Raw genomic sequence first — 25,755 nt, 5'->3', positions numbered from 1 at the left:
GTAGAGGCGGAGAGGAGAGCAGGTGAAAGGTTGCGACGAATGAAGCTTCAGTGATGTTGGTTGCATCGCTTAACCCCATTTTAACATTTCCTCTATGACAATTTCGTATTTGCATACTCACAGCTCGCTTGTGGAGCTGCGGTTGTGTCAAGTGTGGCAACAATGAACAATTTTGACATTTCCAGTAGCATTAAGTGCACAACCATACACATACCTGTATAGTGTATAGTGTACATACATATACACATACGTACATGTAGCTGTATAAACGGAAATGGATGCATGCAAATACCCAGGCTCTAGGGAGTTCGGTCTGTTTGCCATTTCGCTATTTTGCGCTTCTGCTACATACCAACAAATGTGCCTACATACTTACGTGCATATGTACATGCATGCATACATTAAATGTTTGCTCTTGTTTTTATTGCATTAATTTGGCAACGGTTCGTTGGTTTCTAGGACTCTACCCTGTACGAGTGCCGGTAATGGAAACGTTGTGCTTCCTATCGAACGGAAGTGCCAATGCGGTGACCATAAATTTAGTGAGATTCCGTCGCACAGCCAGACCTCCTACTCCCGCTTGCCAACTAGCAATGACTACCAGCAAACTTGCCAAACATTCGACCAATTTATGGGTCACAACGGCCGATATGAGCAGCTGCAATTGCAACGAAAAAAACAAAGAACAAATAACGCCATGATAATATATTTTGTGTTGTTGTTTGTATGCACATAAGTGAGCGCACATAAAGTGGTGAATTTTTTGTACACATAGATACGTACACTGCATACAGTTACCCACACATACATACATATATACATACGTACATCATGTGACATAAAACTAGTTTTCAATCAAGTGCACTTGCTTCAATTGGAGTATTCGAGTACTCATGAAATCGTAAAATATTTTGAAATTTAGTCCCTATGTTTTCCTTAGAAGCATTTTTTTTTTTTTTGGAAAAGCACACCGTTATTAAATTTGTTGCTCAAAGTAGGCGAGTACTTATAATCGATATGCAGTCTCTTCATTTATTGAAAAGACAGTTAAGTGCTGTCGGAATAAATGTGGCATATGTGACTATGTGCGCATTATCTGCTTGGCGCTACACAGCCAATTTTAAGTAGGACGCCTTTTACTAAACTCAATTAAAAATTTGTAGTACATTTTATGCAAAAATTAACAACATGCAGCTACAACTTTTCTTGCGCGTAATTTTGAAAAAACAAATTATTTAAAATAAAAAAATCAATAGAAAATTTAAAGTAAGTTTCTTCACTTATTCTGAAAAACCCAAGTAATTATTAAACAAATTTATATTTTTTTCTTCTTTTGTTTTTTAGTAATCCGATTTATGTTATAAATTGCGTATGAACCAGTTTATTTAAAAATTGGTTTTTAAAAATATACAATAATATAATTTAAAATAAAAAAAAATTAAAGAACGCATAAAAAAATATAAAAACTTTTCTTAGTCCTTCTCCACTTTCGTTCAGTTTTGAAACTCCTAAGCAATTATTAAATTTCTTTGTTTGGTTTTATTTTATAAATTGCTTATGAACAGTTTATTTAAAAGCAAGCTTTTAATTTTGAATTTGAAAGTACTTGAGATTGAAGAAACAGAAAACAATGACAAATACCAAATTGTCAAATAATCGGCGATTAACTACTTAGATTTTGCAAGATCTGTTGGTGTTCGACAGTTAATTCGACTTTGGGTAGATTTCTCTTTATTTGGGAGCCTTCTCATTACAGGATTTGTGTGCGCCAACAGTCTGCTTATGTGTCTTCTGCTAGCGCTTTGTATTGTCCCGTCAATAGTATCGATGACAAGGTCGCGATGAATATCTGCGTTAGGAATGTACCAAAGTGCATCGAGTCAGGATCCTAAGTATCTTAGATTAGTCCCGTTGTAGTATACTTCGATTACTTTTGCAGCAGTGTTTCAAAACTCAATTCCATATTTCCAGATCGGTGCAATTGTCATTCGATTGATACATAAGTACATTATTTTGCAATGATAATTTGGACTGAGGTCCAGACAGCCAGTATAATTTCTTAAACAAATTTTTGACTTCATTCCTGTTTAATTTTGGGCCGATTTTGATGCCCAGATATTTTGCTTTGGTCTCAATGTGCACGTCGGAATTGCCAACCCTAATTGTTTGGGTGGTTGTCCAAAGGTTTGTGCAGTTCACATGTATTGTTTTATTTGTGTTAATTTTGAGCTTTGAACGCATGGGTGGACTTTTGAAATTTTTTTTGGTAGGCTTTTTTATGGCTACCGATCCACTGGGTGCTAATTTTTAGAATATTTTGTAGCTTGTTTTTCGAAAGCGATAAATGTTTTTTGTTTGTTTAACATAGTTTTGCCTCGAATCCTTACTTGCCTTGTTGTTGTGGTTTCATAAAGCAGCTGCAAAAGCACATGTGCTGCTGCGCAATTTAAACTAGCTTATATTAAATATTTTATATACAGATTCAAAGACATATGTACACTTGAATATGCATACATGCACATGAATATATGCATGTATTTGTATGCAGTAATAACATAATTTTGCAATAGCCCCATCCTAGCCAATAGCGCATTCCTTTCGATTACCTCCGGCAGCCTTGCTGGACTTGGCTCATTTCTTATTTGCCACTGCATCGTAATTTTAAGCTCGTGTGTGTACATTGTCTACATTCATATGTACGGTAAATATAAGTAAACAAATTTATCTGCATATTCTAACCACGGTTGTACATGTATGTGCATTATCTGTTTATAAGTGTAGATTTGTATGAATGTGTAAGTATTTTTCAGTCATGTTTTGAATAATTAATGAATGAAAATGTGAAAATGCTGGAAGCAAATGATGCAACGTGTATCCAAGCAGAATGTCAAGCTCTATTGCACTTTCGCACAAAACTTTACTATATACATACATATGTATCTGTGTATGCACATGTAACTGTATATGTTCGGTTGTGTGCACTAGAATGCAATTCAGTGCAGAATTTATGCACACATACAGAAATATGCGCATACTATTTTATGGCGCAAGTGGATTTAAATAGTGATTTAAAACACTTTACGAGCGAAGTTTTGCTCAGCGCAAAAGTAGCACACTGCGGTTATCCATTTGGAAAATTCAATAAATTCCAGAAATGCCTACATACTTTCATTAAACTTAAAATGGGAGCGGACAGAATGTTTTATGAGTTTCGAGAGGGAATATTAGATGGGGTAGAAGATATTTAAGTGTCATGAGAAAACTTAACTTCTGATAATCATCGGAGGCTTGAATAGTTTTGGTACCAAATTGTTATAATTAAAGCTAAAAAACTGACTCAAAGTAATATATTCATTTGAAAAATCACTTTGACTACGCCTCATTTTGCACACAGTCAAGTTTTGGGTCATCAACAGCACTTTGAGAAATGCTGCGCGTATTGTAGAGTATAGAGATTGTGGAGTATTGAGTACTTACAACTGCTATGGGCGTGCCAGTATCTACTCAAAGCCTTGTTAATAGCTTCAGAATAATGTTAATGGCATTCAATAATATCAACACTTCAAAAATTGGTAAATAGGCTGCAAGCATTATAGGCCCGATATGGGTAGTTCCATTATAAGACTTAAGAGAAATTCCTACTTACAGTTATTCCTCCTTCATTTATACTCATTTAACTGAAGTCATATTTTATTGAGTGTAATGATATTAGTTTATTAATTTTTTTATTTAGTTATTCTGAAATCAATAAATAATTGTTCTTACTGACTACTTACTACAAAAGTATACTTAACAAAAAAATTAATAGGTCTATGAATAAGTTCGTGCGGTTTTTTTTCGAAATTTGAATTTCGGATCATTCCCATGGCTTTTAAACGTTTGGAAATGGTTGATTGATCAACTCCCAAAGTTTTTGCAACCTCTTCTTGCGTTTGAGCCGGATCTTGATCGAGCAATTCCTCCAATTCGGTATCCATGAACTTTGGCGGCGCGGCCAAAATCACCACTTTTAAAGCGTGCAAACCACTTCTGGCACGTTCGCTCAGCTAGAGCATGCTCACCATAAACTTCCACCAAGATACGATGACTTTCGGCTGCTTTTTTCTTCATATTAAAGAATTCCCCGCAAAAACACATTATTTGGGCCGAAATTCGACATTTTCAAGTGTGGTAAAAATATTGTTGTTTACGCTTCAAATAAAAAACTTATATTGACGTTTGTGCCTTACGACAGTAGCTCTCCAATGAATGTTTGGAAATGTGGATCGATGGAATAATAATCAAGTTGCGCCATCTGTTGTAAAACCGCACGAACTTATCCATAGACCATAAATTAAAATTATTCGTACTCACTACATATTACAAAATTATCGTTATCAAAAAGTTAAATTGCAAAAAACGGTTTAATTGGGCAGAAAAGCATATCTTCTTCTTCTTATTCTTATTCTTCGTCTTCCCGATTGGCGCGATAACCTCTTAAGCGATTTTGGACGACTTCAACAAAGTGCGCCAGTCGTTTCTTTCTCGTGCTAACCGGCGCCAGCTGAACATACCAAGTGAAGCCAAGTCTTTCTCCACCTGATCTTTGCTCTTTCTATGCTACACCAGCGATACCAGCATCGAATACTTTCAGAGCTGGAGCGTTTGTATCCATTAGGACTATAACGAAGCTATTGAATCTTTATTCCCATGTTATGTCGTCGTAAAGCTCATACAGCTCGTCGTTCCACCGCCTGCAATATTCCCCGTCACCAACGTGTCAAGTTCCAAAAATCTTCAAACACTCCAAGTGACGCCTCATCGGATGTTGTCATCGTCCAAAAATATATCTTAGATAGAGTAAAATCAAATTCAATAGTTCGATATTTAATTGAGTTCATGAAGAGAGCGAGCAATAGGAGCATTGCAGCCATAATTTATTTTGCACCTGTTAAAATGAAACGGATATTTATTACGTAAAGACTTCGTAGGGACCGAAGAGTTAACCATTTCTAGAAGAGAGAAACAGTCAATCAAACAGACGGCGATAAATTCAGTCTCCTACTTTCTAGCTGTTTGAGAATAATTAGAAGTAGGCGAGCTACCTAGTTTTCGATTTCATTTTGAAGATCGTCAAGATAATTTTTAATGACTGACAATTTTTCTCACTTATTTTCCTTTATACACGCACAAATGCAGAAAAACAAGGAATTTTGCAATTTACTAAGGTACTTCAAACTGGTGGGCACAAGTTGCATTATTATTATTGTATTATTAATGCAATGCACTTCAGTTTATTTCGACCTCCCAACTCTACAATTCTCATCAGACTTATGAAAATCGGGGCAAACAGATGAAAACTGCAGACCCTTCACACATGGCATTCTGTGCTTGTAAGCGTAGAAGCATACGAAAGTAGTAGTTCGGGTATTTTTCGAACAGTATAAAATACAACAAATACAAATACACTTAAGAACGACAATTGAACACTGCCTCAGTAGTCCAATACAGCTCAAATTAACTCACTTCAATTACTTTAAAAGCCAACCAATTTCTTCCAAATAAAACAATTTTAAATTGTTCAATAAATCTTGATATTTCAAAACAAAGAAACAGAAATAGTTATTATATGTGCAAGGTGGCGCAAAATGAATCATTCAATATAGTTTCTGAATAACTTTTTTACGAAATAAAAAACAAAATGATTTTGAGTGATGAAAATCTTTATATTGAACGCGCTCCATTGCGGGTATCCATTTTTTGTATACTGCAGCTGTCTAGTTCACAAATGTCAAATATTATTCACATATGAAGTCATTTGCAAAAATTATACATCTTCCGATAGGGTGATTAATTTTGCGCCACCTTATATGTTAATGCAATTTTTATTAACATTGAATGATTAGTAGTTTGGCACACGGAAAGTGCCAAGTCCTGTTTTATTGCTTACACTTTATCAAAAGTCCTAGGTCTTAGATCCCTGGTTTGATATCCATTCCAATCGCACAAAAGTAGACATATTTTTTCAGTAATTTAACATTTAAAAAATCATTACTGTGGCGCTCGAGAAGAAATCCGAAGCGAACTAACAGCTAGAACTTTATCTGATTTCATCAATATACATGCTACTTACATGCATTTAAAACAATTATTTACCCCACACCCATTGACATACCGAATTTCATACGAAATACTATTTTTATTGTATTTTAAAGACAGATTTTACCTTTGTTTACTTCGATTGGCCTTTATTTTTGTACGCCACATTATAGGTAGCTAATAAGAATAAATAAACGATAATCCGAAAGAAGTTCAATGCCAACGAAAATAAAAAAATGGGAAAGAAAAAAATTTACAACAAAAAGTATTTGCATGTTTGATGTTCGAAAAATTTCTTAGCCATCGTTTTTTTCGTTTTCAGCAATATTTTTATAACTGTATAAACAGGCATACGTATATACTTATAGCTTTGATCACAAGCAATAAGCGCCTAAGTCGGCTTTAGAATGAATTGAGTTTACTAAGAATACTAAATATTTAAGAGACATCCCTAGTTAATATGTTTTTAGTTATGTTCTTAGTGAAAACAAAAGTTGCTTCTGTATACAGTAACACACATAGATATATACATACATAGTGCTTTCTGTTCCAGGTATTATTTTCGACTTTGGCCGTTATTGCTTGCGACCACAGCTATATTTTCGTTTCTTCTTTCTTAATTTAATTTATGAGCGACATTACGCAAGCTCCATTGGCGCGCCATTTCAGGCGGTAGCTACTGCTATTTTTTAATTATTAGTATTATTCTTTTTTTTTATTTTTTACTTTTATTTTCAAAAAGCACTGATTGCAAGTCACTACGTTTGGCACAATTTTATTTTAAGCTTTTTGAAAATTCTTGATTACGCGAGAGGCACGAAATTTAAAAAGCAATACGAAACAAAAAATTGTGCGAAGTGTATATTAGTTTGAAAAACTGAATATGCCTGACTCATTTATGCGCAAACACGTGCAGAAGTTTTTGAAAATTGTTTAACCTTTGGTTGATTACCTTTTTTTGTATTGCAAATCCTAGACATTTTTCTTTGACCTCAAGTTGAGAAGCATTTGATAGCTAAACATTTTCCCAAATCTCAAATGTTAGTTCTTAAATGTATCTAAACTTACCGCTGATAGCGTTCTCAAACTGAAAGGCACAATTTTAACAGGTTTGGGGGTTGGAATGGAAGCCATTGCTCTCATATTTAGTTCAAGCGCTACCTATAGATTCGAAAAAAAAAACCAAATAAAGATAAAAAATTAATTTTTATTTATTTAATTAATTTCTTTTTTTTTCAATTAAAAAAATGTATATTATTATTATTATGTTTCATGTAAGAAAATTCTTTATTAAATTTGCTTTCGCCCTAACCACTATTGATTCTCACCTCTTCGATGTCTGCTCATATACGCGCCATAAAAAAAATGAATACCGCTGCCACTACTTTTTTTATAAAAGTATAGTTTATACTACAATACAACAAAAACCATATAAGATTAGGTTTAAAAATTGTTCAACATTTCCACAAAGCGTTCAACTTTTTAACCAGAATTAAAAAAAAAATATGAGTATCCAGCTTTATACTCCATTCGATTTCGATATAGTGAAATGCAATTTTCAATGCTGAAAATCAAATTGAGATTTAAATTTTTCAAAAGTTTTAGAATTTTTTTCACGTGTTCATTGGGTACGTACGTGTATGTATGTAAAGACAACTTGAAAGGAATAAACAAAGAAAAAACTTATTTCCACGTTTGCTTTGTTTTTGTTTTTTTGTACGTATACTACTATCGCAAAAAAACAGTAAACTTAATGCCTTGGCAGCAAATTTGTCAACCAATAATTTTTTATTCACTTGTAGCGTCCGCAGCTTACAAATATTTCGAACAAACATTTCGCCGAGATTTTGTGTGTATCGGCTTTGTTTTTGTCTTTCGACGTTTCACTCGAGTAATTTGAATAGCTATCTTATCGCTTCATCAATACACTCTAAATCGCAGAAAAAAAAGCAAGTGCACACAAGTATACATACACACATACATTTAGATACGTATAGAATAAAAAATGATTTTTTGTTTTTTTTTTGCCACCCTGTAGGAAATCCGCCTCACTGCAAGCTCATTTTATATGCACTATTCCTCAAATACTTCTCACTGATACCTACTTCGGCCACTTTTATTCCCTTCTAACTGACTAATTTCGTATGTCGTTGGCGCCGAAAACGTCTTGTCCCTGTTTTCAACTAACTATAGGCTGTTTATTTTTAATTTGACTAGTAGTGGGTGAATAATACAATGCTTATGGTACTGCGGATGCGTACATATACTCGTTTAGCTTTTAACAGTGCCCCGATACACCAATATTATGTAAAATTTTCCGAACCTAGATGATAGTCGTATATTTTAAAGGTAGGATGCTTTTCGAAATATTTTAAAATTTCGATTTTTTGGGTTTTAAAAAGAAAATTAGGCTACTAAATTTTGGATATCTTTGCCCATGACGTAACGAAAGTACGATTTTGACTTGTTTTTCTTAAGACCAACTACACTTTTATACACAAATATTTTTGAATATTGTGAAAAAATTAACTTATTAACAATTTTAAAATTTGTCAGGCTGTTAAAATAGGAAGTTGTGCAATTTCAATACGAAACTTTGCTATTTTAAGTTTTAATTTAAAATTGATTTCTGAAACCGGGCATGCGTCTTGCACGAGTGCTGCTTGATTTTCAAATCAACCAAAAATTAATCCTCGTGAATGAGCTAAAAGTTCGCTATTTTAGTAGGGGACTTCTTAATTTCCAGCAGGGCATAAATAGCATTGCATATGTATTGGAGCTATTAGTGCAAATTTTTTTCCGAAATGTCTTTTGCTTTATGTTTTCTTTTTTATTTGAATTTGCGGATTCCGATGGGAGCAAAAATACAATACACGAGGCAAGAACTCATATAAATATCAGGAGAGTGGGCGGAAGAGAGAGCAGCGCAACGCTTAGCTACACGTTACTTGCTAGCGAGCGAATACATTTTTTATAGCAACATCTGTTGAATATTGTTTGAACCCACTCACCACATACGTAAATTTGCAAAAAAAGCATAAACACCTAAACAACAATAAAAACAAGACTCGCACATAAATAGCAAAGAATTTTAACGTACGGTGCAAAAGCAAACAGCAAAAGCGAACACAAAACGACGACAAGTCAAACAAAAACAAAAAGCATACCGAACAGTGTCGTGAATTTATAGTACAAAGCTAGAAAAGTAAAATTTTAAATTAAATAATATAGAATAAAATAAAAAGTAATAATAACTGAAAATATGTGCATAAGTGTGTGTAGATAAGTAGATTACCGTAATGAATGAGCTTTGACGGCAGTTGGCACATTTGTGATTCTTAATATGTGTACCTCAGCCACGTTCTACGGCTGGCAAACATTGTTCTCCCTCCATGCATACAAATACACATGAATATATCTACATGTGTATATGTATTTGCTAGTTAGCTAAACGTTTGCAAAAAATGTACAGTGCAGTCGACAATTATGTAGCTAATAGCAGATCAAAACTGCTTAGATATATCCCAGCCAGCCAGCGGAGTCCGCAAGGTACACAATTGGAACTCACTGTGCGTTGCGATGATTTTCTTAAAGCTGATCGATAAACGATGCCAAAGGAGCATATCCGTCGCAGAAATGGGTCTTCTCAATATTCTCTTATGGAACTCTTTGAATGAATGATTTCGGCATGCCAAATGACCTGCAAAAACTCCGGGCCTACTCCTTTATTTGCCTACGATTTAAAAAAAAAACTTCTTAAAACATCTCAAGATAACCTAGATGAAGTGTGTTTGGATTATTTTATTAATATATATATTTTTTCACATTTTTTTTTATTTATGATAAAAAAGCGATTAGACTAAAATGAATTTCCCACAATATTCCGAAAAAGAGAGTAGAAATAAAAAGTAAATAAAAAATGTTTATTTGTTTTCGAAACATATTTCTTTGAAGTTTGTAACCACTGTGTGCTCGATCGACTGATTTTCTTATGAAGCCAAAAAAATGTCGGTCATTGCGCCTCATTCATAAAGTCATGGCTTCACCCAACGAAATTGTAATTCTCTCAGTTTTTCCCAGAGCCTTTCGTTTTGAGAACGTTTGAATAACTTTAATAATTATCGAACACCGTGGCGCTGTTTTATCTGATCTTATAACCTCAAGCGATAAATAATACATAACGAAAACATACAAATTCCAACGGAGAATTAGAGAAAAAGTGAGTGCAAGCTAACAAAGAGACACAACGTAATTCCTAAGCGCTCTCATGCGATGCTCTTGAGCACTCTCTTTTCACCACTGCTTCAGAGCGCTCTGCATTTGGCCATGGTGAAAAGATGTTTAGAGGTGTACTACCTAGCAGACCGTTATTCGGCTCTGAGCGAATTTGGCAAATATGCCGACGTCATTCGTTTGTACCTCACTAAGCTAAAGCTAAATTTTGTGAAGCGTAGAGTCCAAAGTTCCTCTCAAAAAAGAAAGTGTGTGGTAGTTCACGGAACCCGCACGATTGAAGTGAAACTTCTTTTATCAACAAATCAATAATTTAACTATTATTTCAATATAATGCATGCAGAAGTCATGGAAAGCATGGAATGGAATTTTATTAAACAGAATTATTTATTTATTTTAATATAAAAAGAAATGAATTTATTGTACTCAATTACATTTGGTTCTCGGCATTGTCATTATCATTATTGGATTCGTTTTCCAAAAATGAAACAAGGGCTTTATGGTAACTGAAATACGTAAAAAATGATCTACATTCTAATCTATCAAGGTATCGATGAAATACTGCATCAATGGTAGTTCCGCATCTTGTTGTTGGTACTACAAATTATCACTTATCGTACAACCGGAGGATTCACTGTCACGGTGTTCAACAGTAGCTCTTAATTTTTTACGCACCAAATACTCACGTTGCCGTTCAGCACCTGTTTTCGGTTTCCGTTTTTGTTGATTTGATGCCATATTTAACAGAAATCAATCAACAAAACAAAATATGTTTGTAAGATTTGCTCAAAACTACACACACACTCTATGACGCGTCTCGCGTTACTAATATAATATTGTGTTTGGGATAACTGTCAACTGTTTCCACCGAAATGCGTTCGCAAAGTGTATGGTCTTTGGTTTGGTAAACAGATTTATGATACATTATTTTGCGGCGACAGCACAGCGCGATAGCCCAGCGGCTAGCAATGTGGGCTTCCGATCCGAAATCCTTGGTTCGAATCACAAGAAAATTTTTTTTTTTTTTTTTTTATGCATTTATTTCATTTTGTTTTATGATATGTTTATGAGCAGATTTTTTTCATGGCAGAAATACACTCGGAGGTTTGCCATTGCCTGCCGAGGGGCGACCGCTATTAGAAAAATGTTTTCATTAATTTTGCTTTCACCGAGATTCGAACCAACGACCTCTCTGTGAATTCCGAATGGTGATCACGCACCAACCCACTCGGCTACGGCGGCCGTCAATCAAATGTCATATTTACAAATTACATTCGATAAGAATGCAATAATAAACGACCGCATTACATTCACGACGACACGCCACGCCAGTCTTTTAACAGATGGCGCTGGCATAGCGTGAGTTTTACGTAGTTTAGCGTAGTTTTACTCCTCACAGCGTTTCATCCACGCCACGCTTTTAACAGATGGCGCTGGCGTGCGTCACATATCGATGAAACGCTATGGTTTTACTCCTCACAGCGTTTCATCCTTCGAGACAAAAGAAGTTTCACTTCAAAAAAATTTTTTTTCCCCATACCTAACTAACAATCCGTCGCTTTCCCACGACAGTCGGTTCTACGTAACCGGAACGACCCGGATTTATATCCGGCCAAGGACTGTCACTTCAGCAGCATTCCTCGTATATGCACGGGGAATGTTTATGCTGCTACAACAACAACAGAAATTCTGTTATGAATCATCCTTGGCTTTTGGTGGGCTGAGTTAAGATCATAAAATCAATGATCGTAAATTAAAATAAAACCCACAAAAAATTGTGCTCTTCTGCCCCTTACAAGTCCAATTGAGGTACGCTTCAGAAATCAGTAATATTTAATTACGTTTGTTTGTTAATTTTAGGGTCTCAATTCATGGGTTTCTATGGCTATAGAAGTTGTAGATTCGTTGGCGTAGACCAAAAAGGCAAATCTATTAAAGGTGATATGCCATCTGATTTGTTTTTTTTTTTTCGCAGTGTGCATTAGGATATCAGCAGAACATAATATGAAGAAAAGACGTCCCATTCACATCATCGTTGTAGGCTTCTAGCTCCAGTTGCATATCGGCAGCTCAACGTTGTTCATCCTTTCCTACTTGCTCTTATCATGACATTCTAATGTATAAAACGTTGCTGTTGATCTTTGCCACTACCTTTAATAAGTTCGTCATGAAAAGTACATAATATATTACAACCGATTTTATTTTATTTGATCTCATTACGTCCAGTTTGATGGGAACAGTTGAGAAGCCTTTTTTTTCTAACCAATGAAATGGATTTTTATTCAATACGAAAGCATTTTACTATTTTGCATTAAGAATGGTTTTAATTTATTAGCATTTCTTTGTCGAATTGACGACGCATATTTCTAAGTTGGAGTTGACCGAAAAAATGGTAAATATTTACTCTGTAAGTTAAAAAATGTATACAACAACTTAAAAATTCTACTACTACATACAAAAAATAAAGCATTTGATTCGAGGTACAAAAAGAGTCCGAATTCTACATTGAAAGTACTGCACATCAAATTAAAGTAGGCGCCGTCGAATCACCGACGATGGGATTTGGGGAATAAAAAAAAAAAAAAAAAACAACACTAGGCTATGTACTAACTAGATTATCGATGACATTTCAGCTGCATTAAAGTCTTTTAAAAAAAGCTTTTTATATTTACTTATTTAGAGCCAGTGTATATGTCTACAAACATATACACACATTGTTTAAAGCGAACTGTTCACGCGACGCGGTGACTGCTATTTAGAAACTACTTGCTAATACAACTAAATCTGAAATATATGTAAATAAGTATGTGAATGTGTGTTCTGTATTCGTGTATTTTATTTATGAAAGAAAGAAGTAGCTGATTAAAATTTGTTACGTTTTGTTCACGTTATTTATGTATGTGGTCTAAATTATTCGCACTGCTAACCTAGTTTGCAAATGTTTGTTTAAAAAAATATTTGTTTCTGTTTTTTACTTTAATCTGCAAGTACTAAATAGTATTGAGTTTTTTCCCCTATATTCAACGATTGTAGATTTCGCGCAGATTAGAAGATGTATGTAGTTGGCAATGAAAGCTTGTAGGAAGCGGCTATGGGGGAAGAATATTTCAGATCGTAAGAGGAAAAGGAATAAAATAATTAAGTAGTGAATTCAAAAGTCATTTCAACGAAAATACCGTTCAGTGGAGCTCAGGAACTGAAACCTATTTTCATTGAACTTTGGATTAGACTGTCATAGTAAACAGAAACAGAGGCTTCACAGTTCATTGCTGTGTTCACTTAGAATATATTTTACTAAAACTCATTAAGTTCCAAGTCTACGATAGCACAATAAAAGATGGAGCGCTTTCTATACTAATTTTTTTTTTTTTTGTTGGTTTTTTTTTTTGTTCACTCCTCTTGCGGCCGTACACGGTTCTGTGCTGTTGTTTTTGCACTGTCCCATGAGATGTCGGTCGTAGATATACATACATAAATATATCTACATAAGCATAGATCCATATTTGGCATAAAAGTAGAGATCAATATATGCGCTAGCTTTTTTGTGCCAGAGCGTCGAAGATCTTTAAAAGTCATCACAAATTATAGATATAAAAAAACACGTTTGTCTTAAACTTTGGCTGATGTATGTGACAGTTTTTCATTTTATTTCTATGAAATTATTGCTCCTTTTGTAGAATGATTGCGGCCTGTGAACAGAAGTTGGTTTTCATTGATACCTTTCCATTAATTAATTGCACTTGAAGCAGACCTTCAGACTTGCTGCTACAACAACAGCAACAACTGACTGTCAAAACGTTAATTCTATGAAGATCGTCCACCCTCGTGTCCTGAAAATAAATAAATATAAATAAAATCAATTCGTCACTCAGACCTGCAAACAAAGGATTTTTACTAAACGATATTCACCCGCATAGGCAGCTGTTTGGCTAAGTCAATTTGCTTTTTTTTCTATTTTTCGAATAATAATAATAATTTAAAAAATATGGGGTAGCGGCAAAAATATCATTATATTCCTGCAGCTGTTGTTTCTATTCAACATTTTTCTATTGTAGCTTCAGTAGCCAGACATGCCCTGTAGAGAAAATAACTACGGCATTTTTTTGTTTTTTTGTTTTTGGAACTGCATATTTGGTTATTATAGTGCAAGATTCAAGCTTTACTGGGCTACTCTTCATGAGTTCACTTGCTAGTCACAGGGACTCACAGCAATGGTTTGGGAATTTTTCTTGATTTCCTATTTATTTTTAAACCTTACTCATCTTCTAACCCATTCAGTAACCAGTTTACATGTAAACTCTCCAGATTAAATTAAGGCGCATTATAGAAAATTCATCTCCTTTCTACGCTCCTTTATAAATCGTTATACGAAAATCCGAATTTGGCAGCCATATGACCAATGATTCAATGCACCGTTAATATTTCCATGAGATGCCATTTGCCCATTTTTGAGAGTCTCAGTGAGTTACGGTAGCATCAGCCTCAATGCCAGTTTCTGATTTGCTTGAAATTCTGATTGGAAACGCATTGCGGCTAAAAGGGATATTAGAATCACAATTACCTGTATCGGAACAAATTTAACTAATTTTTCGAGTACATTAGAAAAAATATAATCTAGAAAAACAAAATAATTTACTCTAAGAATAAAGTTTTTGCATCTATGCGTTTGGATTTTAGGTGTAGAACTAGAAATTACCTCTTCGGGTCCTACAGGGTTTTTTCTACAAATAAGAGTATTGAAAGACGGAAAATAAAGTTCATTTTTGTTGTATTTACTATAAAAAATGGGCTTAGAGAGTAGAAGCAAACATATTTTCCTTTGTTTTCATGTACAACGATACCGATTTCGTGATATTCACGATAAATAAATGTGTATACGCGTGTAAGCAGTTATCAACAGAAGGCACCGTTGAAACTCTAAAATAGAAAAAAGGCAAGGTGCTCGAGCATTCAATAAACACACTCGCATAAAAAGTACGAGTACGCCTACAAGCGATGGAATAGTCACACAAACCATATAACAACAACAACAATTGTGCATATGTATGTAGCTCCATACATTTATGAGAATTGTTTAACGTTTTTGTAAACGTCATAGTCACTGCGTCACATTTGCTGCTGCCCAGCACAGCCGAACCTAGCCGGCATTCAATATTTGGTATGAGGCAGCGATAGCAACAAAAGCAGCACAAAGTCGAAGACAAAAAATAGTGTGGCGATGATATAGGTGACTCGCATAAACAGCTGTTCACATGATACGCATGTGTGTGTATAGATAGCGTTGGTGGCGTATACGTAACACTGCAGCAGTTTGCCTACTTCTAATTCCTCTCTGCGTGAAGAATGTGCGTGAGAGTGTTAAATAAAAAGTACACAATCACTAAGAAAATAATCAAATATTCTCTTTTAGCACACACACGAACAAATGGGTCACATTCATATGTATATGCACACATAACTATCAGCTGCTGGTGAAGTGCGTCTATATACACAATAGCGATCGGAGTGCGCTCGCCGGCGGCAAGCAGCGTGCGTTAGAGTCGTACGCACTAAAATTCAAAAGAGGATAGTCAAAAATAAAACAAACAACGAAATTAGAGACAGCCACCGGTTGGTGTCAACGCACCTTGTACGCGCAATTTTTGCCAGTTTGCCAAATTTTTAGTTCCTATTTCTATAGCAATTTTTTCTTTTGTTTTGTTTATTATTTTCCATGAGCGGAATTCTCTTTTGCTCTGCCGGTAAACTAGAGAATTGTGTGAAATAATCTAGAAAATTATTGAGAGTACAATGTAGTAAAATAGTGTGTGAGTAGTCGAGATGCGTGTGTAGAAACGTTTTAGCTTCGCTCTTTACTGTTGTTGTTTTTAGTGTTTGCAATTTTGCAAATTTTGTTAATTTCGCAAAATGTGCGTTCAAGCATACGGCGACCCAGTTTGCGTTCATTGAACCTTCCTCAAGGTAAATTTGACTAGCGCTTCCGCAATCTCTTGACGCTTACGCGTAGCTACGCAAACGTCGATCATCAGTTAGCCAGTAGTTGGGGAGAGTGAGTGCAAAGTGGGGATATGAAGTGGACTGTTGTTGTAGGAGACTTTCTACAGGCAGCGTACATAGATTGGCAAGTGGTTGATCAAGCATTTGAGCCGCGCTGCTCGGTCTTTCTCACATGTTGTGGACCGACCGCTAAGTAGGCGCTAAGGTTTTTTTCTGTATTTGCTTTTACATATTGCCGCTTTAATTTTGCAAGCTTTACGCGTTCACGTGCTGAGTTTATTTATTATTCTCCTTATGCGTACCAATGCTGGTTAGTTTGCTAGTGTTTGTTTGTTGCGAATTATGTGCACATTTATTTGTGCGTCAGTTCAATAACCTCAAATTTATATGACGATTACAATTCGGATTTTGGGTACGCGGAGTTGCAAGTAGAAAATTTATATTCTGGGCTCTGCTTTAAAATAACAATACTGAAAATGAGATTTATTAAATATAAAACCAATGCCAAACTAAGAAAATATTACAAAAATAACAAAAAATAATATAAAATAAAAATTTTTAAATCAATGCAGAATTAAATTTTTCCGTATTTATGCATTAAATAAAGGAAGGAGTTTTTAATTTTGGTTATAAAAGTTTTTTGCTGAGAAAGTTAAGATTTTTCTTACATACTGAATTGGCAAACATTTTTTGTTATCCATGCAGAGCAAACATATGTACATATATAGATATATTTATTAGACTACTTATTACATACTTTGTTAGATATTTGACCGATCTGCTGCTTAGCACTAATTTATGTTGTGCAGTTTGATGCTGAAGAGATCTACAATATTTATTGTAATTATATTTATTATAATAACTGTTTTTTTATAAGAAATTTTTGTAACTATAGCTTTTATTTATTTATGTGTTTTTTTTTTATTACAGAAATGGCGGAAGGCAATGGCGAACTGGTAGATGACATCAATCAAAAATCAGAAGATCGCGGCGATGGTGAAAGAACGGAAGATTACCCAAAACTCTTGGAATATGGCTTAGATAAAAAAGTAAGTTAAAATAAATTGATCATATTTCATAAAAATTCATAAAAAAAATTGTAATAAAAAAAATGCATAAAAAAATATATAATAAAAAAAATTAATTAATTGAAATATGGCTTAGATTAAATACTGACTTCTAATAAATTGATCATATTTCATAAAAATTCATAAAAAAATATAATGAAAAAAATTAATTCATTAATTGGAATAAGGCTTAAGAAAAACAGTGAGTTAAAATAAATTGATCATATTTAATAAGAATTCATTAAAAAAAATATGTGGTAGAAAAAATTCATAAAAAAATCTATAATAAAAAAAATTAATATTAAAATATGGCTTATATGAAATATTTAGCTCTAATAAATGGATCATATTTCATAAAAATTCATAAAAAAAATATTACGAAAAAAAATTAATTTATTTATTGGAATAAGGCTTAGGGAAAACAGTGAGTTAAAATAAATTGATCATATTTAATAAGAATTCATTAAAAAAATATGTGGTGGAAAAAATTCATAAAAAAATCTATAATAAAAAAAATTAATATTAAAATATGGCTTATATGAAATATTTAGCTCTAATAAATGGATCATATTTCAGAAAAATTCATACAAAAAATATTACGAAAAAAAATTAATTAATTTATCGGAATAAGGCTTAGGGAAAACAGTGAGTTAAAATAAATTGATAATGTTTCAAAATTCTAATAAAAAAATATATAATAAAAAAAATTCAGTTTCAGTTTTCAGTTTATTTGTTTATATAAATACTACATAGTAAGACTAAGGTCTTTTAATAGTACTTCAACAATATTATAAGCAACTGGAATATTTTTAACATATAAGTTTCTTAATCTAAATTTTACACCAGTTCATTTACGAATCAATCCAATATATTTAACTTAACTATAATAATAAGAAGAAAAGAAGCAATAGGAAAAGAAAAGAAGGATTTAGAAAAAGTAAATTAATTCTAAAATTCTAATAAAAAATATATTTATTAAAAAAATTAATTAATACGAATAAGGCTTAAGAAAAACACTGAGTTAAATAAATTGATCACATTTAATAAAAATTTATAAAAATATTTGGCTTAAAAAACAAACAAATTGATCATATTTCAAAATTCTAATACAAAAAATATAAATAACCCTCATGACTCACCCACAGTACAGTAAGCAATTAATACAAAGTTTCAAAAAGGCTCTAAATGGGCATTAGTCACAATATAATCCAAAGAGACACGTAAAACTGTCCAGCGACAATAAAAACCCAAGTGGAATTGATGTCTTCCCTATTCAAACTTTTTTTTTGTCTAAACCTTAAGCAAAACGTTTAGTTTAACTGCTGTAATATTTTTCTTCAATAAAATAAACGTTATTAGGTTTCGTGAGAAATTTTCTAATGATTGCCAAAAGGATATTCACTATACTCGAAAGGAAATGCCGTAGCACCGAGATGATTAAAAAGATTTTTATTAGTCATTCGAATAGCTTGTAGAAACTTTCTCGATTGAACAAGACAACTTGGAGCATATTTATATATTTATCGATAGGTTTCCAAATAATAAAAAAAATCGCGCTTAATAAAAATCGCTCGCCTGGTAAAAGTGATCAAGAGACACTAAGAGTGGATAACTTTTGCACAGATTGTGAATAATGAATAAAAAACTTTGAAAAATTTGCTCAACCTCTTGAAGCTTTATTTGAAGTTTCAAGCGAGTGATATTCACTTAATTAAGCGAAATGTACTTAAGCGGAAGTCCCTTAAGTGATAAAATTTTTAACCCATTTTTACGTTGTTATGTTTTCTAGTGCTAAGTCGTCCTCCAAAATGATAGAAAACGTTTTTTCTAATAGCAGTCGCCCTTCGGCAGGCCTTGGCAATCTTCCGAATGTATTTCTGCCATGAGAAAACTCCTCCTATAAAATATCTGCCGTTGAGAGTTGTCTTACAAGTGGAGGTCCCTTTACTTGTGGAACAACATCAAGACGCACATCACAAATAGGAGGAGCTCGCTCAAACGCCCAAAAGGGGTGTAGCGCTAATTATTTATTTATTTTAAGTCGTCGTCCTTCTACATTTAAGTTTTTACTTGCGTTCAAATCTTATTCACACACTTCTCACTCTTCTCTACGCACAGGTTGCTGGTAAACTTGATGATATTTACAAAACAGGTAAATTAGCGCATGTCGAATTAGATGAGCGCGCACTAGACGCGCTCAAAGAGTTTCCGGTTGATGGTGCCTTGAATGTATTGAGTCAGTTCCTCGAATCAAATTTGGAACATGTATCAAATAAGTCTGCGTATTTGTGTGGTGTTATGAAAACATATAGACAAAAGAGCCGTGCCAGCCAACAGGGAGTACCAACGCCAGCGACCGCAGTTCAAGTGAAGGGACCAGATGAGGAGAAAATCAAAAAAATTCTCGAAAGAACTGGCTACTCCTTAGATGTGACCACTGGTAATACATTAGAATTACGCTGTAATTTTTATATAATTATATTATTTTATTCAATTGTCTCACGTTATGCTATGTTTGTTTGTTTTTCTTTTGTTGCGCCACAGGTCAGCGCAAATATGGCGGACCACCACCTAATTGGGATGGTCCAACACCCGGCAATGGCTGCGAAGTTTTCTGTGGGAAAATTCCAAAAGATATGTTTGAGGATGAGATTATACCGTTATTCGAGGAGTGCGGTACAATATGGGACCTTAGACTAATGATGGATCCGATGACGGGTACAAATCGTGGATATGCATTTGTTACCTTCACGACGCGTGAAGCGGCTTCAAATGCCGTACGACAGGTAGTTTGAAATTCATTTATAAATTTTTGAAAAAAATATGTATTGCATACTCGTTAAAGCAAAAAACACACTTTTTTTGCAAACGCTTTGTCAGAGTTGTGAAAATGAAAGCTTCTATATACAAATATTTAGCTTTGTGAAAGCCAGCAGTAAATTTATTTACATACATATATAAATATTTTTATATTTATTTACTTATTTATTATATTTTAAAAGTACAAACCAAAAATGCTTTAATCGATTGTACTATAATTTCTTTTCAATAGTATAATTTTAGGCACAAAATACATTTCTTTTAGGCTGAATGCAAACAAAATTATGCTTCGAAATTCACATGACAAAAATGACACGAATTAAAATTCAAGTCAAAAACAAAAGAAAATCAAAACAAAATCAACAATAGTTGAAAAAACTATATTTTGGATGATTTTAATCGGATACCACCTTCTGGCCACAGAATTCGAACGACTGATTTTAGCTAATTGAGTCCATGCTAGGGACTCTCGCTGTTTCAATTTGAAATAAACTAAATACCATCATTTGATTATCATCATTATAACTGTATAAATATTATGTAGTAGTACACATATTTATTGTAAGCTATTTATGTAACTTTTAAGTATATATTTTACTATTTTTGTAGCTGCTTTCGCGTTCTCTCTGTACTTTACTGTACTTTTAAGTTGTACTGTTTTGCTGGAATCTTTGTTCTCTCAATTCTACAATACCGAGTAGTAGTTTTTTTACTTGCATTTGCATGCCGTTTCTTATTACAAAAGAACAAAAACAAAAACAAAAAAATAAAACAAACAAACAATTAACTGTCTCGTCTAGTAAACTTTTTTTTGTTTTTTTTTTTTGCGTACCTATACTCGTATTGAATTGGATGCAACCAAAAGAAAACTAAACCAAAATTTTCCACCTACAAAAATCATCGAATCGAACTCCTTGAATTTACTGAAATTTAATAAACACAAAAATAAAAATTTAACCCTGGAATGAAAAGCAAGATATTTACGACGAAAAACGATTTGAAAAGAAGTCTCTAATGATCCAAAAAACTATTTTCCATCACTTCCGTTTAAGTAGTCTAGCTGCCTGTCCCCTACCAACCACTGTTTCCTAAACGTAGTTTAAAAAATATAATTTTTTTCGCTTTTGTTTTTATAAAATAATTTCTTATACTATTTTCATAAACATATTTTTGCTATGTTCTTGTAAAATAAGCAAAATGTATTTTTAAATAAATAATAAAATACTGTCGTACGTTTAGTTTGGGGTATAAAATAAGTTCAGGCTGCAATACTCGGCGAAACGCAATACTCGGCAACGAAATTCAAAATTAAAAGCAGTGAAAATTCTAAATTTTATGAATAGAATAAATATGAAAATTCAAAATTAAAAGCAATGCAAATTCCAAATTCTAAAAGTGAAAATACTAAATTAAAATGACAAATTTGTAATACCTAATTTTTTTTATTTTTCGTATTTCGATTTCTCCTCTTTGCAACAACTGCGTACCCTCTCAATGCTCTTCATACCGAAACTTTTGTAACTTTAAATTATTTCCTTAAGCTTGTGTATAACTTTTGTATATTCTTCTTGTATACTTTTCTATTAGGGTAGTATACGTAGTGCTGTGCTTAATTTTCGACTTCCGCCAAATTCTTCGAACTTGCAACGAAAGTGTCCTCTAATCATTTTTTTTTTTTAATCAGCGTCCACGAATTATTTATGTATGTTGTAGTGATTTTGAAGCTGGAAAGAATTGTCTGGTTTTATTTTTTCAATTGCGAGCATGCCCCCTAATAAATAAAACAACAACAACAAAATATTTATTATTAATATGCCTTTGTTTGTCTCATCCTTGAATTTTCCTTAACTATCAACAAATGCGAAATTACTCTCATTTTGGACTCGAAATACGTGCAACGAAAAATGAATGTTGGCTTTTGAAAATAACCAAAAAAAAACGACTACAAAATTAAAAAAAGACATGAAAAAGCGAATTAGCGTATAAGCGAAAATTTAAAAAAACAAAAACAAATATTTCGGCTAATGTTAAGTACCCGTTCCGCCCTCATCAAATCACTTACATTAAAAATTTCTTCAGCTATACAAATCGAACAGAACTGGTAATCGTGTACGTTTAGCACTTTACAAACATATACCATACAAACATACATTTCTCCTTTCAAAAAAAATATTTTTTTTTTCATATTGATCTAAACGCCCCTCCTTCCGATGATCCTTCTTTAAACTTTCTCATAAAATTTACTTTTTTATTGACCCCCAAGCCGTTCCCAAAAATTCATTTTTTCCATAAATCGTAAATTATCTTTTCCCTTTTCCTGGTAAATCATCGTTCAATTTGCATTATTTAAAATTTATCCTTTCTTTTTATTATTACATAGTAACTTTATATACTACCATTTGTGCTCAGTATTTTTGTTGATTTTTTGTCATTTTTTATGATTTTACCATTTTAATTAATTATTTATTTATTATTTATTAAATTGTATCTTGTTTATTATTATTATTAAATCCTACCAACTACAACTGCATAACATTAACATTTACTACAACTGCTGCAAAAAAAAAACAACAATGACATAAACAAACGCTAAAAACACATATAAATATTTGTATACATATTCCCCATCTACAGCTCGATAATCACGAAATAAAACCTGGCAAGTGTCTAAAAATTAACATTAGCGTACCGAACCTGCGCCTATTTGTAGGCAACATACCCAAGTCGAAAGGCAAAGAGGAGATATTAGACGAATTTGGTAAATTAACAGGTAAATTCAAAATGAAATTTTTTTCTAAAATTTAATTTGTATAAAAAAATCGTAAGTACATATGCGTATGTGGTGGAATTTGAGAAATATATAATATGCAAAATACGAAAAATACGAAAGCACTTTAGACTACGGTAATATACATATTTAAAAGTGCATGTAAAGTGCTAAGCGATAATTGCGTCGAGTTGCATTAGAAAATTAATATAATTTTATAGTGAAAAACATAAAATTTAACAAATTTCGTAAAAATAAAAATATTTAATAAAAAATAAAAATAGTAAATTATGAAAATCTGAAAATTATGAGTTAAAATATTAATTTAAAAATTGAGAAGCACCAAAAATTTTATAAAAAGAAATAAGTAACATGAAAATTTTCGTACAGTTTCATATAATTTAATTTTCATAAATAAAAATTTTTAATAAAAAGTAAAATGTTAATTATGAAACTCTGGAAATTTTCATCTTTTCGTAAATAGTTTCATAAAATTTACTTTTCATAAATCAAAATATTTAATAAAAAATAAAAATAGTAAATTATGAAAATTTTTAAGTTATGTGTTAAAATATTAATTAAAAAATTTAGAAGCGCCAAAAATTGTATTAAAAAAAATAAGTAACATGAAAATTTTCGAAATAGTTTCATAAAATTTAATTTTCATAAATAAACATTTTTAATAAAAAGTAAAAATAGTAAATTATGAATTAAAAAATTAATTAAAGAATTTAGATGCACGAAAAATTTTATAACATAAAAATTTCGTAAATAATTTCAAAAAATTTAATTTTCATAAATTAAAATATTTAATTAAAAAAATAAAAATAAAAATAGTAAATTATGAAAATCTCAAAATTATGAGTTAAAAAAATTAATTAAAAAACTTAGAAACACAACAACTTTTATAAAAAAAAATAAGTAAATAAAAATTTTCGTAAATAATTTCGTAAAATTGAAATTTGATAAAATTCGATTTTAATTGAACCCAAAAATAACATAAATCTAAAACTGCTTGTCTCATGACATTAATTACCATTTTTAGAAACCTTTCAGCAACGTTTATATTTTAGAAGCAGTTCAATGAAGTTAGTTTTCCTAGAATAAATTAAAAAGCTTAGTTCCAAACATATTTTAGAACTTCTTAGCGATGAACACAAAGGTGATTAAAAATTATAATGTTGTTGCTGTTGTAGAAGCAGCATAAATATTCCCCCTGCATATACGGGGAATGCTCCTGAAGTGACATCCCTTGGCCGGGTATTAATTCGGGTCATATCGTTTAAGTAGAACCAACTGACGTGAGAACATAAAAAACAAAATTATAATCGGCGTGACTGCTTGCGATAATTTTTTAGGGGAAAATGAATCGATTTATAAATATTTATTAAGACCGACTGTTCAGACAATTCACGAAAACAGGTGCCACACTTGGGTTTAGGGAATCTAAAGTCTATTACAAATCGACTGTTGATACGACAGGCCTGGGTTTATTGCAAAATTATGAAATCTTAGCAATTTCATCTGAAATACACCAAGCAGAAGTTCTTGTATATCGCAGCAATCGGAGTTGCCAACAAAAAATTATTCCGTTATATGTAATTAGTGATAAATATTGAGAGTGAGTTGTAAATCAGACTCATGGAAATAACAAAATTTACCTTTGAGGAAGCTGAAGATGTTCGTGAATGGCCCAGGTCTCTGGAGAAATTCGGAACGATAAAGGTTTAGTCCGAACTTCAACCATCAAAACCTTCTAAATTCAAACCTTCCATCGGTATGGCAATTAGCCTTTTTCCACGGTATGATTTTTGTTCGACGGCAGTGGCCTCTGCTTTTCAATTGCGTACGAGGCCAAAAAATATACTCCAGGGGACGAGAGCTATTTTCCGCTTATGACTAATGGTATCAGTGGGTGTAATTTATTACGTGAACAAGACGCTTCACAAGCTCGAAATTTCCGAATACCTGTCAGAAGTTCGTATGCATGACCTTTTTGTACCAAATATTAGTTTTATGAAAACTAAATCCATTATTATGCTTCTTCCTTTTTAAATCCAGCTTTGTGCAAATGGTTTAAAACTGTTTTATGGTCGAACTTTAGTTCATTCGACTGGCAATATCCCGGTCAAACTCGATTATTTCTGTGATTTTATCGACATTTTCGACGACGGACCTGCCTGTGCGAGGTGCATCTCTAACATAAAAATTGAAACTAATATTTTACTAGTAGTTAATTTTTTTGACCACTAAAGTGTGGAGAAAGAAAAGAGAATCATTTAATGCACAAAAGCAAAGTTTCAAAGAAATTTTAAGTTGACTTAGCTTTTCGACTTTCAGAGTTTTCATTTGCAGTCGACCAAGAAACATACATCCGTTGTTCAATATGAAAAAAATTATATGCAGATTTAATATCTATGAAAAAGTGTGCGGAATTGTCGTGAGGGAATCACTATTATGGAATGGTAACGACACTTGCCTATAACGTGTTTGGCTAACGAGATTTTTAGACTGTTGCGCAAAATGCCTTGATTATTGGTGCAAAACAGAAAACTTAGAAAATTAAGAGAGTCGCATTACTTAAAAAAAATATATAATATTTAATAAAAATAAAAAGATAGTAATAAATTATATGAGTGACTTCAATTCATGATAAATCGAAAGCTAAACTTTGAATTTATAATTTTTTTTTGTGTGTTTAAAGTGACAATTTTTGCATATTATATAATAAATTCCACTACAATTCGCATAAATACTCGTAGAGAGATCGCAATTGCGGCCCATTTAATTGGC

General features: G+C 32.6%; 1 protein-coding gene across 16 annotated transcripts in view; it reads left to right on the top strand.

Moving 5' to 3' along the window:
- LOC129235338 (heterogeneous nuclear ribonucleoprotein R) overlaps positions 1-25,755 on the top strand; it is a 97,810-nt gene that overhangs the window by 33,569 nt on the left and 38,486 nt on the right. For 12 of the 16 annotated variants that reach the window (XM_054869118.1, XM_054869121.1, XM_054869123.1 and 9 more), the window contains exons 2-5: positions 17,239-17,357; positions 19,494-19,815; positions 19,920-20,161; positions 22,830-22,965. In XM_054869118.1, the coding sequence (XP_054725093.1) occupies positions 17,241-17,357; positions 19,494-19,815; positions 19,920-20,161; positions 22,830-22,965 (817 nt within the window). In that variant the 5' untranslated portion in view covers positions 17,239-17,240. The remainder of the gene's footprint in view (positions 1-17,238; positions 17,358-19,493; positions 19,816-19,919; positions 20,162-22,829; positions 22,966-25,755) is intronic. The other 4 variants (XM_054869119.1, XM_054869122.1, XM_054869133.1 and 1 more) reach the window with 1 other exon arrangement.

Source organism: Anastrepha obliqua, chromosome 1 (genome assembly GCF_027943255.1).
Source record: "Anastrepha obliqua isolate idAnaObli1 chromosome 1, idAnaObli1_1.0, whole genome shotgun sequence".
In the NCBI taxonomy this organism is placed as follows: Eukaryota; Metazoa; Arthropoda; class Insecta; order Diptera; family Tephritidae; genus Anastrepha; species Anastrepha obliqua.
The sequence above is the reverse complement of the archived record's forward strand: the minus strand, read 5'-3'. Positions and strand labels throughout refer to the sequence as shown.